The sequence below is a fragment of the Oratosquilla oratoria genome, unplaced genomic scaffold (genome assembly GCF_046742065.1).
Source record: "Oratosquilla oratoria isolate Oo_2021 unplaced genomic scaffold, ASM4674206v1 SCAFFOLD53, whole genome shotgun sequence".
Classification (NCBI taxonomy): Eukaryota; Metazoa; Arthropoda; class Malacostraca; order Stomatopoda; family Squillidae; genus Oratosquilla; species Oratosquilla oratoria.
In genome coordinates this window covers 1,160,001-1,175,000 of record NW_027467717.1, presented here as the reverse complement: position 1 = coordinate 1,175,000, position 15,000 = coordinate 1,160,001, and the positions used below count along the sequence as shown (strand labels likewise).

At 40.3% G+C, this 15,000-nt stretch overlaps 1 protein-coding gene across 1 annotated transcript in view; it reads right to left on the bottom strand.

Annotated features, from left to right (window-relative positions):
- Positions 1-5,653, bottom strand: part of LOC143023642 (neuronal acetylcholine receptor subunit alpha-7-like) — a 12,786-nt gene extending 7,133 nt beyond the window's left edge. Inside the window, exons 1-4 of the mRNA XM_076182231.1 lie at positions 5,578-5,653; positions 3,353-4,069; positions 2,816-3,228; positions 1,081-1,235 (exon numbers count right to left, since the gene is read on the bottom strand). Of these exons, the coding sequence (XP_076038346.1) occupies positions 1,081-1,235; positions 2,816-3,228; positions 3,353-4,069; positions 5,578-5,653 (1,361 nt within the window). The remainder of the gene's footprint in view (positions 1-1,080; positions 1,236-2,815; positions 3,229-3,352; positions 4,070-5,577) is intronic.
- Positions 5,654-15,000: the final 9,347 nt, after the last annotated feature.

The following is a 15,000-nucleotide window of genomic DNA, read 5'->3' as shown; positions in this document are numbered from 1 at the left end:
TATTTGTTCATATAATTATTTCACAGAGCTGGGCGCGTTATCGCAGGACAGTTAGTGCGTTAGTAACGCAGTAACGCAAGTGCCCAGCCCTGGTTATTTTGTCTTTTAGAATAGGGAATATTGATGGCGTAGTTGAGATATTATTTTATCTAGAGTATTCGTAAGAAGTAAATACTTCTCCATTTAATTTTTCTTTTTTTAATCAAAATCGGCCTAAAAGGGAACTAAAATTGGTAACGCATTGACGGTAACGCACTACCTGTAACGCGCCCAGCTCTGTACTGATTTGTTTATATTTTGTTTTGTTTTTCATCCATCTTTTCATCTGTTTCTTTCATCAAAGAATTCACGTTGAGAGACGCTTGGGCGTTACCAAAGCACCTTTACCCTACCTGCTCGGGCAGCCAAGTCAAGTGCGAGTCACCGGTGGCCGTTAGGACTCGAACCCAGACCTGCTAGACAGCGAGGCGGGTTCGAAGCCCCAACACGTCACAGATACACTCATTCATTTACAAATCTATTTGCACGTCTTTAACATTTAACAAGAGCTGGGCGCGTTCCTCGATTTAGTTTGGCCGCGGTTAGCGCTCCCAACCTATTAAAGCTTAAGAGACAGGAGGTTCATACAGAAATAAAAGTCCGGTAGGCCACATAAAAAAAAAAAAAAAAAAAAAAAAAAAAAAATCGTAGGCCACATACTATACCGGCACCTATATTGCTTTAATAGTTTGGGAGCGCTAACCGCGGCCAAACTAAAGCGGAACGCACCGAGGAACGCACCAAGGAACGCGCCCAGTTCTGCATTTAACAATATAGTGTGTCGCGTGGTGGGTAGTTTTCGTTCGTGTTTCAGTGATCTTTACCAGATCTAGATGTCCTAGCATGTAGGGCCAAGGTTACAGACGACCTCAAGACCTCGGTGAGAGGTGAGGGGGAGAAGACAGCTAAACTCCTCCTGGCGTAAGCTCCCCCTTCACCCCCCACCCCCACCCCACGGTGGCCCTGGGTCTCTATATTTCCTTCCCGTCTCGCACTCCAAGTCTGTGTGTCTTCCTCCAAAATTCCCGAGGGTGAGCTTACGTGTTGTAGAGGACGATGTCCGGGTACCAGATCTCGTCGAAGGGCACCCGGATGACAGTTGTGTCATTGTAGTTGCTAGGGTCCCACTGGAGATGGTAATCGACCCACCGGAGGATGACCTCCGTGTTCACTTGCATCTTCTCCTCCCGGATGTGCTTCCGAAGTCAGGTCGAGGATCGAGGAAGGGAAGGACGACAACGATGATCATAAGGATAATGACAATAATGATGATAATACATACATCTACCAAAGGCTTTCCCACGCCCACCTTACAAGGGAGGTAGCCATGATGATAATAATAGTGATAATGATCATGATGATTATAATGATAATGATAATAATGATGATAATACATACATCTACCAAAGGCTTTTTCCCCTTTCAAGGGAGGTAGCCATGATAATGATATGATGATGATGATCATAATGATAATGGTAATACTGATGATGGTAAACAAACAGATGGATAATAATGATTTGTAAAATAAATACAGATATATAATAATGAATGAATAGATCATATTAAACAAATGGCAGGCATTACAGCATCTTGCATAGGTGTTTATCTAAATGAATCTTAAAACTTTGAACTGTATTACATTACACTGGCCCTGCAGGAAGTTTATTCCATTCATTAACTACACGGTTGGCGAAGTTGTGTCTAACCACTTCCAAATTCAATCTACTCCCTGACAATTTGAGATCTTTATTTTTTGTCTGATTCGCATTCAGTGTGAATATTTCGTCACTTTTTTATTGTCAATTCCCCTTAGAATCTTAAAGGACTGTATCAAATCACCCCCGAGTCTACGCTTTTTTAGGGAAAATAGATCCATATGTTTTAGTCGATTTTCGTATGATTTATTTTTTATTGATGGAATCAGTTTTGTGGCTCTCCGTTGTACTTTTTCCAGTCTGTGAATGTCTTTAATGAGATTCGGTGAACATACGGATGCAGCATATTCCAAATGAGGACAAACTAACGTTTTATATAGCTTGTTAAGATAGACAGACTTTTAAAATCAAAAGATCGCGCAATCAGTTCTTGAATCTTATTTGCTTTCTTTGAGACGGAAATACACTGCTTAGATGATTTGAGATCTTTACTGATAATTTCGCCGAAATCCTTTTTACTCTCCATTTTTGTTAATGTATTTCCAAATAACTCGTAATCGTACTTATTATTATTATTACCTATGTGCATAACCTTATATTTACTTAGGTTAGATTTCATTAGCCACTTTTCAGACCATTGCTGTACTTTATCTAATTTTTCTTGAATATCTAATTGGTTCAAGTGATCATTTGCCATTCCACACAGTTTTGTATCATCAGCAAATTTGGAGACAATAAATTTCAGTCCATGGTCTATATCATTTATAAAAACTATGAATAGAAGTGGTCCAAGTGTGAGTGCGCGCGCGCGCGTGCGTGTGTGTGTGTGTTTATTTATTTGTTATTGTCTGTTGTTTGTTAATTATTATTTCTTGAATTATCATTCATTATCATTTATCTGTCAATTTATCATTATTTACTGTTTACCAGTTTGTTTATTGTCTAACTTTACCTATTTATTTACTTAATTATTATAATTTATATTATTATGATTTCTATTTATTTATTTGTTTATTTATTTATCATTATATATATATATATATATATATATATATATATATATATATATATATATATATATATAATTTTTTTTTTTTTTTTTTTTCCGATCTAGTTATGGACCAAGTCTCCTGTCGACATGCTCCTCCTTTGTAATCCTTTGGAATCCTTTGTAATGTGTGTGTGTGTGTGCAAGGTGTAAACCCTTTCATTAGACTCACCAATCCAATAAGGTTGAAGAGCGACACTTCGAAGAAGACTTCGGTGGTCTCGACGTGAGATTTGGCCGGCCGGATGCGCTTGTTGTACGTCTCGAAGAGGTCGTTAAAGAGTCTATGCTCGTCGGACTGCTGCGATCTGAGTTCGGCGACGTTCTTGACGAGGTCCCGATCAGGAAGGTCCCCGGCACCAGAACCTCGGACAGTTCTCCTCCTCGATGGATCCCTTTGGGCCTCCCTGGGATTTCGGGGAAAAGGCGCGTTCTTTGGAGGCCGAAGTTCTCCCGGGGTCTTCACTCCCGCGTTCAAGGTAGACGCTGCCGAAGGAGATGAAGATGGATTTCGAGGGTTGTATGTGGGTGGGTTCCTGCACTGACCGGAGGAACACTCCTGTGTCTTCAGAGGTCTTCCGCTCAGGAGACTCTTTTGGTCTTCGGGGACTTGGGTCTGTGGCCTCCGAAGTACGGTCGAGGACGTTGGACTCTTCGTCTTCGGTCTGAAGCTTCCGAAGTCGATCGTCCGACTTCGAGTCTTCTTGTTTCGTCGAAGTGGGTCGTTCTTGGACAGCGCCTTCCTCCTCCTCAGGAGACTCTTTTGGTCTTCGGGGACTTGGGTCTGTGGGCTCCGAAGTACGGTCGAGGACGTTGGACTCTTCGTCTTCGGTCTGAAGCTTCCGAAGTCGATCGTCCGACTTCGAGTCTTCTTGTTTCGTCGAAGTGGGTCGTTCTTGGGCAGCGCCTTCCTCCTCCTCACCCTGAGGATCACCACTTCCCGGTACCGGAGGTATGACTCCGGCTCCCTTAACCGGCAGACTAAGACCGGGTTCCACGACCGGCAGATTTATTTTGGTTTCTGTAACCGGCAAACTGAGTCCGGTTTTCTGGGAAGGGACATTTGATCCGGCTTCCACTGCCGGCAGACTGGTTTGAGCTTCCTTATCCGGTAAACTGCCCCCGGTTCCGGCAGCCGGTCGTTTAGCGAGATTCGTCTCCGTTACCGGAACTTCAGGTACCGGCGTTATAGGACCGGTTATTGCTATCCAACCGGGAAACGCCGGTACACGCTCATTTGTCTCCGGACCGGAGACGCTCCCTATACCGGCTACCGGAGGACTTCTTGTCCATCCGGTCTCCGAAGTCCGGGCGGCTTCGGCCGTAGCTGTGGGCGAAGAAGAACGTAAGCAGGTTCCTCCCTTACTGAAAAGGTCAGACACACACATGCACACACAGATTCACACACACAGAAACAGACACACATACACACACACACACACACACACACACACACGCATAAACACACACATACACATAAATACACACACGCATACACATACACACACACACGCACACACACGCACACACACACACACGCACACACACACACACGCACACACATACATACACACACACGCATACACACACACACACACACACACACACACACACACACACACACACACACACACACACACACACACACATATATATATATATATATATATATATATATATATATATTTATATATATGTATATATATATGTATATATTTATATATATATGTATATATATATATGTATATATATATATATATATATATGTATATATACATATATATATATGTATATATGTATATATATATACACACACACGCATAAACACACACACACACACACACACACACACACACACACACACACACACACACACACACACACACACACATACATACACACAGACACACACACACACATACATACTCACACATGCACACACATTGTTGAATAAAATCGCTTGGCGACAGCCATAATACAATGACAAGTACCGCCCGGTAGGGAAGGGGCTAATTGAGCTCAAAATCTTTGGTGACGAAGTGTTATGGAGATGAATAAAATCGCCTGACGGCAGTTAGAAGAAAATTAAAAGTACAGAAGGGCTTCTTCTCTTGACTGGATAACAGTGTCTGAAGTATTAGCTCAATTTTTTTTAATCTATTTCTGAATTTATCTAATTATTATCATTAGTATTATTATTGTTGCTGTTATTACTAATATCATTACTATCATTATCATGATAATTATTGTCATTGCTGTTATTACTATAATCGTTACCATTATTATTGTTGTTGTCATTATTATTATTATCATTATTATCATTATTATTATCATTATTATTATTATCGTTATTATTATTATTATTGTTATTATTATTATTATTATTATTATTATTATTATTATTATTATTATCATTATCATTATTATTATTATTATTATTATTATTATCATTATTATTATTATTATTATTATTATTATTATTATTATTATTATTATTATTATTATTATTATTATTATTATTATTATTATTATTATTATTATTATTATTATTATTATCATTATCATTATTATTATTATTATTATTATTAATGGAATTATTTTGTCTTGTACCCCATGATCAGCATTCAGATTTGATTGTTTATCTATTACTTATTTTATTTCATTTTATTAATCTATTTATTAATTTTTCATTTTATCTTTATCATCTTCCCGGTCATTATCTCATTGTTTAATTGTAGCCTCAAGGTCATGCGTACCATAGTGAAGCAATGCTTTGACTTGGCAAGAATAAGATATATAAAGACCCTGGTTATTACGAAAGGGTTGATCACTCACCTAGGAGAACCACAGACAGGAGACGAGAGAGTCTCCTCTTCCTCAGGAGACCAGGAACTATGCGGAGATCGGACATTCTTGGAGTTCGTGATTTTCGAAAAAGGAAAAAAAAAAAAAAAAAATTAAAGAATTAAATGGAAATAAAAAAAGATGAAATATTTCGTAGCGGACAGCGAGCACCCTCGAAGGTATCGAAGACAGACCCTTTAGGACCTTCTGCGGTCTACTGACGAAGAAAGAACTCCCGAGTTCGAGTGTCCAGGTTCTTCGTCAGACCTTGACTCGGCCCTCTCTCTGCCGGGAGTCCCCATTTCAACCTCGGAAGGAACGCACGAACGAACACACGCAGCTGCCTCCTGATTGGCTGGCGACTCGGGAAGGACCTCGAATAAGTGACATTTGTTGTCGTGGATGAGTGACGCAAACTACTTTGAATATTGAGACGGTGGGGTGGGGGGAGAGAATATCCCTCCCATTCCCCCCACACATACCCCCCACCCTCACCTACCTCCGCCTTCTCCCTTCCCTCAACTTCTCCTCAGCCTACGAGGACGCATTGAGGGGTTTCTCTAAGATGAATGAAATCGGTTGGTGAGACAGTTTCTGTAATTCGCACGATCTCGCGGTCACGTTTCTCTGGGCTTAGAAAAACTAAACGAATAGATAAATAGATCAATAGATAAAGTACTAAACGTATGAATGAATGGCTAAATAGTCAAACAAATCGCCAATGAGACCAATAAATGGTTACGTCAATAAATAAAAAATGGCTGAGTAAGTAGATAATTTCATAACTTCGTTTTTTTTTTTTTTTTACTCGTCGATGTCGCCAACTCCCGTGCCCGACTCTCCTCCATAGCTGGGTGCGTTCCTAGGTGTTCTTCAATGCGTTCCTTGGTGCGTTCCGCTTTAGTCTGGCCGCGGTTAGCGCTCCCAAACTATTAAAGCAATATAGGGGCCGGTATAGTATGTGGCCTACGAAATTTTTCTTTGGTATAGCATGTGTGGCCTACCGGACTTTTATTTTCGGTATGAATCTCCTGTCTCTTAAGTTTTAATAGTTTGGGAGCGCTAACCGCGGGAACGCGCCCACCTCCGTAGTCGTCAAAGGAAGACCTGGCGACAGGTTCTTTTATATTCAGCTGTACATGTCTCTTTCGTTGGCGAAGACGCAAGACGCTATCACACTGGGCTATTTTTCCTTCGACACTTGGATAAGATTCGCAGCCCACAGCTTCCAGGAAGGAACCTTATATGCTGGAGGAAGATGATTTTCCTCCAGCACATCAAATGGTGCTGGAGGTGGGAGGAGGGAGGTATGTAGTACCGCCGATGGATCAATCGGAGGTTTGTTGGAGGAAAAATAGACCAGTGTGATAACGGCTTAAGCTTGGTACTCACTCCCTGGTGGGTGGTCTGTCTTCTTCGTATGGTACCGATGACGCAATCGGCCTCCAGCTCTTCCTGGGGAGACTCGGCTTAGTAGCGTAAGGGCTTAATGACCTTGGAAAGGTAAACACACACACACACACACACACGTACGAACACATACACGCACGTAGACACACATGCGCACGCGCACACACACACACATATATATACACAGATACACACACACATACATACACACACGCACACACACACACGTACGAACGCATACACACACACACACGCACACACACACACGCACACACACACGTACGAACACATACACACGCGCGCACACACACACACATATATATACACATAGATACACACATACATACATACACACACGCACACACACACACACGCGCGCGCGCGTACGAACGGATATACACGCACGCACACACACACACACACACATATATATATATATATATATATATATATATATATATATATATATATATATATATATGCAATTAAAAACTAGGAGCGTGCGTTCACAAATGCGTAAGTAACCACTAGGAAAAGTAAACTAACGAAGCAGAGCGCTTTCGTATAATTACATCTTCAGTGCAGATACAAAGAAGGAATTGTAAAATGAAGAAACAAGGTACAGAATATATGACTGAGTGAGACATAGTGAAAAGGGCATTCGGAGAGGTAGTGGAAGAAATACACGTGACGGACGTTTGAATCGTCCTGGTAACCAACAAGTATGGGACAACTGCTCATAATTTATATTACAATTTAAATAATTTTGAAATTTCATCAGAAATATAACTATCTAATTTGTACAAACCTTGATTTGATCAAACTGCATTCAATTAAATTTCTTTCTGTTATGTTGTTGTATGTGATGACTTTAGCGTTATCCCTGTCAACTGGGTGGTTAAAATGGTTCATGTGGTTGAATATGCCGCTAGATTGGTTTCCCTCTCTAACGTAGCCTATTTCTTGTGTTGATTGATTCGTGTTTTGAGTGTTTCAGCAGTCTGACCAACATGAAACTGATTACATGATTTACAAGGTATTTTGTACACACACCCTTTATCACTATTAATAGAATTATTTATGAGCAATTGTCTTACAGTGTTCTTATTGTTAAAAACTACATTAATGTTGAATTTACTTAACATATTTGGAATGTTTTGCAGGTTCTCTTGGTACGGTAGAATTAGTAAGTTATTCATATTGAAAGTTTGAGTTGACCTAAGGTTACGAAATGTCCTTTTAGCACAATTGTAAGCTGTGTCAAGAACATGTGTGGGGTATTGTAGCTTAGTACCAATATCGTAAATACATCTTATTTCATCATTGATGTACTCTGGGCTGCAAATGCGTAGGGCCCTGAGGAACATCGAAGAAAAAAACAATATACAAAATACCTTGTAAATCATGTAATCAGTTTTATGTTGGTCAGACTGCTAAAACACTCAAAACACGAATCAATCAACACAAGAAATACGTTATTATTTAATATTTACCTGTTTGTTTATTATTTAAGTATACCTATGCATTTATTTATTTTATCTATTATTATTTATATTTTTATATATATTCTTAATTAGTTAATTTATTTATTTATCCATTTTTATTATTATTATATATTTTTTTTCGCTTCCGACCTAGTTATGGACCAAAAGGTCTCCTGTCGGCATGTTCCACCTTTGTTATCACCAGCAAATTTTTTGATCCACATTAGTGATAATATAATTTCACCAATGAATCTTTTTGTTGATGTTGCCTAGATCATGAAGACAGTAAAAGCTGAAGAATGGGTAAAGGTTCTTACTTCTAGAAAGGTGTAGACAAGAGTCAAAAGCGAAAGGTGAAGTTTATTACAGAAAATGCCAAACGTTGGGAATTATAAAAGCAAGAACATATCACTTTGCGATAACATAGGAAATGAAACAGGTAAAAAACAAAAACAAGGTAACGGTCTTTGGAATGTTGATAATGAAAGAATCGTTACAAAAAAAATATAAGTATAGTAATAATAGAAAATAATACAATAATGAATAAGATGAAAAAAACGGGGGGACATAAAATATTGACGAACTTAAGTATGGCGCATCACTGCATGGACGAAGAACTGACGATAAAATAGAATACAATTTGATTCTTCCTAGATTAGAGTATGATACAATGGGGAAAGGGCAGGTGAGGGGTGGGGAGGCGACGTGTCGTCGACACAGAAGACTCCAAAACACCCGGAAAAAAATCACTCACGAAAAACAAAGAAAGAAAAAAAAAATCTTCAGGAAATATTTCGTCACAAACGGACGAGAACGCGATGCTGTGCAATCGGCCAGGTGATGCATGATGGAGCATCACGGGGCCGCCTGATCGATAGGTGGGGGGTGGCGGGGGGGTGGGTTGGGGGATGAGATGTTTGTGTGGCAATTGGCTCACACCAAGAAACTCTTAGTGGTGTTACTAAAACAGTCACGGAACTCCAATTTGCTGACGACATGGCCGCCCTAACCAACATTAAAAAAAAAAACATCATTGCAGAACTTCACAAATGCCTACAAAAAATTTAAACTCAAAGTAGATGAAGCAAATACCAATATCCTTGCACAATATCCACCTAATGAACACGAAAATGGACAAGTCAACATCAAGAATCGGAAAAAGTAGGCGAGTTTGAATACCTGCACAGCATCTTGTCGACATCAGGAACAGGCGAGGATGTAGATAACCAAAGATTGCACAGCGGAGAATGGAGAGATTAATGATGGGAATAACGCTGAGAGACCGAAAGAGAGCAAGTTGGGTGAGAGAGCAGATTAGAAATATATTGTGGAGACGGTGAAAGAGAGGAAGTGGAATTGGGCAGGTAAGTTAGTGCGAAGGACTGATGAGCGATGGAACAAGTGTGTTACTGAGTGGACGCCGCGAGATGGGAAGCGTGGAAGAGGGAGACCAGACAGAAGGTGGAGAGACGAGATCGACAAGTTTGCAGGAGTGACGTGGCAGAGTATGAATCGGTCGTGTGAATCGTGGAATGCTATGAGGGAAGCCTTTGTTCAGCAGTGGACTCAGGATGGCTGATTTGATTTGATCCAAGCTGCTTGTGGTAAGCTAACAAAAAGTTTTCAAGAACCGAATTTTGAAAATTTGCTCCAAAACCATAGTATACCAAGCAAATAGTAATCACTACGTTATTGTACTGAACTACATCTGCGTTTAGATAGGACACGTCTCGTATTGAGGGTGAGGACCGATTATCACAAATGATATATATATATATATATATATATATAATATATATATATATATATATATATATATATATATATATATATATAATGTCATTATCATTATTATTTTTAATATCTAAATTTTCATTATCATCACTATTATTATTATTGTTATTATCAAATATTTAAATTTTCATTTTTATCATCATTGTTGTTTTTATCATTATTGTTATTATTATTATTATTTTTCAATGCTTTCGTGTGCGGGACTTTGTGTGAAGATTAATATCATTATATTGATTCATATATTTGATTTAACCCAACCCAACCATTACCTTCTCTATTGGGATCAAACCAATGGGCCTCCACAATTATCCTTTATGCCATTACGAACTACAGTATATTGTTTATTCATTTGACAGCCCAGTGTAGAACCTCCAGCACAGTATCAGACCAAGTGGATCTGCAAGAAAGAGACACCAGAGGGCAAAGAAGTAAGTGAATACAATGTTTTTACTAAGTTGGTGGTGTAATGGGTAGCGAGCTGGTTTTGCGTTCGTTTAGTTGTGGGTTCGAACCCCGCTCTACTCTCCGATTCACAGCAGTGGCTGTTACCTTCCCCCGACAGTTCAAGTGTACCATAAGGGCAAAGGTGACGGCTTCGGCCGCAGCTACTCAGCGCCCCCTGTTGTACGTTCCTTAACTACGAAAAAATTAGTCAGTTCTTATGGCTTATCATAGAATAAAATAAATTATTTTGTTAATTAAATTATCTTAATATAATTTTTTGTTTATATTTTGTTTGTATTATTACTTGGAAGGTAACTGGATAATTTGTGATATGAATATATATTCATTTCATCTCAAAATATGAACGTTTAACAATTTACTAAAGCTACCCCTTTTGTATTTCATTTTCTGTAAATGTTTTCTTTTGGTTTTCTTTTTCACCGTCGATTTTAAGCTCAAACTAGGATTTCTAGGGAAATAGGTACTATACCATTATATCTAGTTATATCTAAACACTTCTAATCGAATATGTCTGAAACAGTGATGTGGTAATTATATGTTCGACAGTCATCCTAATTTTAATGCACAAAACTAATGTGCGTTCAAGTGGATTTTACATATTTTGTTATAAAAAAAAGAAAACGACGGCATACTTGATCAGATTTCTCCTGATTAAAGATAAAGTATGTGGTGGGAATCAGGGATAAGGAGAAATGACTAAGCTGTTCGGGTTATGCAGCGGTACTGACTTCTTCACAGAGACTGACTTACCACAGTGGTAACCCGAGTGAGGAACACGGAGATGGAGGTTGTGTGTAGTGATCAGTGTAAAAAGTCAAAGCAGAGTGATGTTTGTTCAGCAGGCAAAGGTCATATCTCTACATCTGAATGTTCCTTGGTGCAATTGCTCCCTGTCAACTCTCAGGATGAAATAGTTGATAAGTTGCCTTAAATACTTTAATTGCAAATGCCTAATTTTTTCTTTAGACGTTTTCTAGTTATTGAATCGTATCATCTTGCAGCATAAGTTCGGTGGTCGAGGAGGAGGAGGAGGAGGGTAACAAGGGCGAGGTGGTCGAGTGTGAGGACTATTTTGTTTTCTCAACAAAAATACATAGAATGTCATTTTATATGCTGGAGAAAAAATAACACAGGAGAGAAAATGAAAAATAAGAATCTTAGTGAGTTAGATGGACGAACGAACATCAACAGACCTATTGGTCCTGACAATGCTGTCTCGGTACATAATCTATCATTAATATCATTACTGCTATTATCATTTGTTTATTTATTCATTGTTATTCTTATTATTGTTCTTATTCTTAATATTATTATTATTATCATTGCTATTATTACTATTATTAATAATATTATTGTTATTATTATTATCATCATCATCAATCATCATCATCATCATCATCATCATCATCATCATCATCATCATCATCATCATCATCATCATCATCATCATCATCATCATCATCATCCATCATCATTATTATTATTATTATTATTATTATTATTATTATTATTATTATTATTATTATTATTATTATTATTATTATTATTATTATTATTATTATTATTATTATTATTATTATTATTATTGTTATATGATATCATTATTATTATTTTTATTCTATGTACATATATTTTTAATCTGTTTAGAAGTAAATAACTCTAGTCGGGGATTTGTAGCTTATATAAATATCGAAACGTATTTTGAGGAGGAGGAAGTGAGTGCTAAGAGGAGTGATAGGGAGAGATACATAGAGAGAGAGAGATGAAGAGGAAAGAGAGGAGGAGGAGAGGAAGAGAAAGACGAGAATAAAGATGAGAAAAAAAGAAGGAAGAAGAAGAGGGAAAGGAGGAGGAGACGGAAGAAGGAAGGATGGAGGGAGAGGGGAAAAAGGTGGAGGGAAGAAGGGAGAGAGGGGAATAAAGAGGGGAGAGAAGGGAAGGCGACGGAAAGAAGGGGAAAGGAAGAGGGGAGAGAGGGAAGGTGGAGAAAAGGGAAGAGGAGGGGGGGGGAGAAAAGAAATGAAAAATGAAAAAAAAAAAAATGGACGATATTATTTGATGGAATGATGGTAAATACTTGGAAAATGAAAGGAGAAGTAGGAGGGCAAGGAAGAGGAGGAAGTGGAGGGGGAGGCAATAGAGAAGGAGGATGAGGATCCAGAAGAAGAAGAGGAGGAGGAAGATGAGGAGGTGGAGGAGGAGGAAGAGGAAGAGGAGTAGTAGTTGGAAAAGAATGAATAAGAAACGAAGACTGAAGAGGAGGAGGAGGTCGAGGTAAAAGACGAGGAGGACGCAGAAGAGGAGGAGGAGGAGGAGGAGGAGGAGGAGAACGAGGAAGAGGAGGAAGGTTATGGTGGTGAGATGTTTTGTGTGGTTTTGAGAGAGAAACTCCCCCGAGTTCGATGATTCTGTAGTTCCGAACTCGACAAAGAGAAATAATTATGGGCCCATGGAAGGAGGAAGAGGAGGAGGAGGAGGAGGAGGAGGAAGAGGAGGAGAAGGAAGAAGAGGAGGACTAGGAGGAGGTGGAGGAGGAGAAGGAAGAAGAGGAGGACTAGGAGGAGGTGGGGGAGGAAGGAGGAAGAGGCGAAGGAGGAGGTGGAGGAGGACTAGGAGGAGGAGGAGGACTAGGAGGAGTAGGAGGAGGAGGAAGAGGAGGAGAAGGAAGAAGAGGAGGACTAGAAGTAGGACTAGTAGGAGTTGGAGAAGGAGAAGAAAGAGGAGGAGGAGGTGGAGGAGGAGAGAGGAGTAAGCGGAGTTTGTAGAATAAATGATGAGGAAGAGGAGGAGGGGGAGGAGGAGTAGGAGGACGGGATGGAGGAGGAGGAGGAGGAGGTGGAGTTTGGAGAAGAGATGAGGAGGAGGAGGTGGACAGGATGGAGGAGGAGGAGAGGAGGCGGAGTTTGGAGGAGAGATTATGATGAGGAGGAAGAGGAGGAGGAGGTGGAGTTTGGAGGAGACATGATGAGGAGGAGGAAGAGGAGGAGGAGGAGGAAGAAACGGAGGAAAGGAGGATTGGGATTTAGGTGGAGAAAGATCGTGAAGAAGAGGAGGAGGAAGAGAAGTAGGGGTAGGAAAGGATGGAGAAGGAGGAGGAGGACGAGGAGGAAGAGGATTAACATTTATGTGGAGAGAGGCGAAGGAAGATTATGAAAAGGGAGAGGAAGAGGAGGAGGAGGAAGATGAAGAGGAGGAGGAGGAGGAGGATGGAAAGGTGAAGGATCGGGAGAGGGTAGAAGAGGAAGAAGAAGAAGAGGAGACTAAGATGAAGGGAAGGAGGAGGAGGAGGAGGAGGAGGATAATGGAAAGGTGAAGGATCGGGAGAGGGTGGAAGAGGAAGAAGAAGAAGAGGAGACGAAGATGAAGAGAAGGAGGAGGAGGAAGAAGAGAAGACCAAGAAGCCATGAAACTGAAAATGAAAAAAAAAAAAGAGTTTAAAGCAAAAGAATGAAAAAATAAATAAATAGAATTAAAAAAATGTTGAAGCAAACTTCGGAGGATTATTTCAGGGGAGAAAGGAGGTAAGGGTGAGTGAGAGAGGGAGGAGGAGGAGGAGGAGGAGGAAGGAGAAGAGGAGGAGGAGGAGGAGGAAGTAAGAAGAGAAGAGGTAAGTTGTAGGTGGAGGAGGAGGAGGAGGAGGAGGAGGAGCGGGAGGAAGTGGAGGAGGAGGAGGAAGTAGAAGAAGAGGAGAAGGAGGAAGTAGAAGAGGAGGAGGAGGTAGGAAGACAAGAGGCAAGTTGTAGGTGGAGGAGGAAGGGGAATAAGAATAAGTGGGAGAGGAGGAAGATGGGTAAGAGGAGGAGGAGGAAGGAGAGGAGGAGGAGGAGGTAAGAAGAGAAGAGGCAAGTTGTAGGAGGAGGAATAGGAATAAGTGGGAGAGGAGAAAGAAGATGAATAAGAGGAGGAGGAGGAGCAAGTAGAAGAGGAGGAGGAGGAGGAAGTAGAAGAGGAGGAGGAGGAGGAGGAGGAAGTAGAAGAGGAGGAGGAGGAAGAGGAGGAGGTATCTTGGGGAAAGGAAGTTCCCGCAAATGAATGAAATCGTCTGGTGGGAGGAGGAGGAGGAGGAGGAGGAGGAGGGGGGAGATCATCCTATAAGAAGTATTTCATTTGCATACAAAGGATCAAAACCAAAATGGGACATCCACTCCAGCTGTCGGCAGGTGATTTATATCAACTGAAGAACCCTCCCCTCACTCACTCCCCTCCACTCCCTCCCTCCCCTCCACTTCCTCCCTCCCTACTCTCCCCTTCCTCCCCTCCT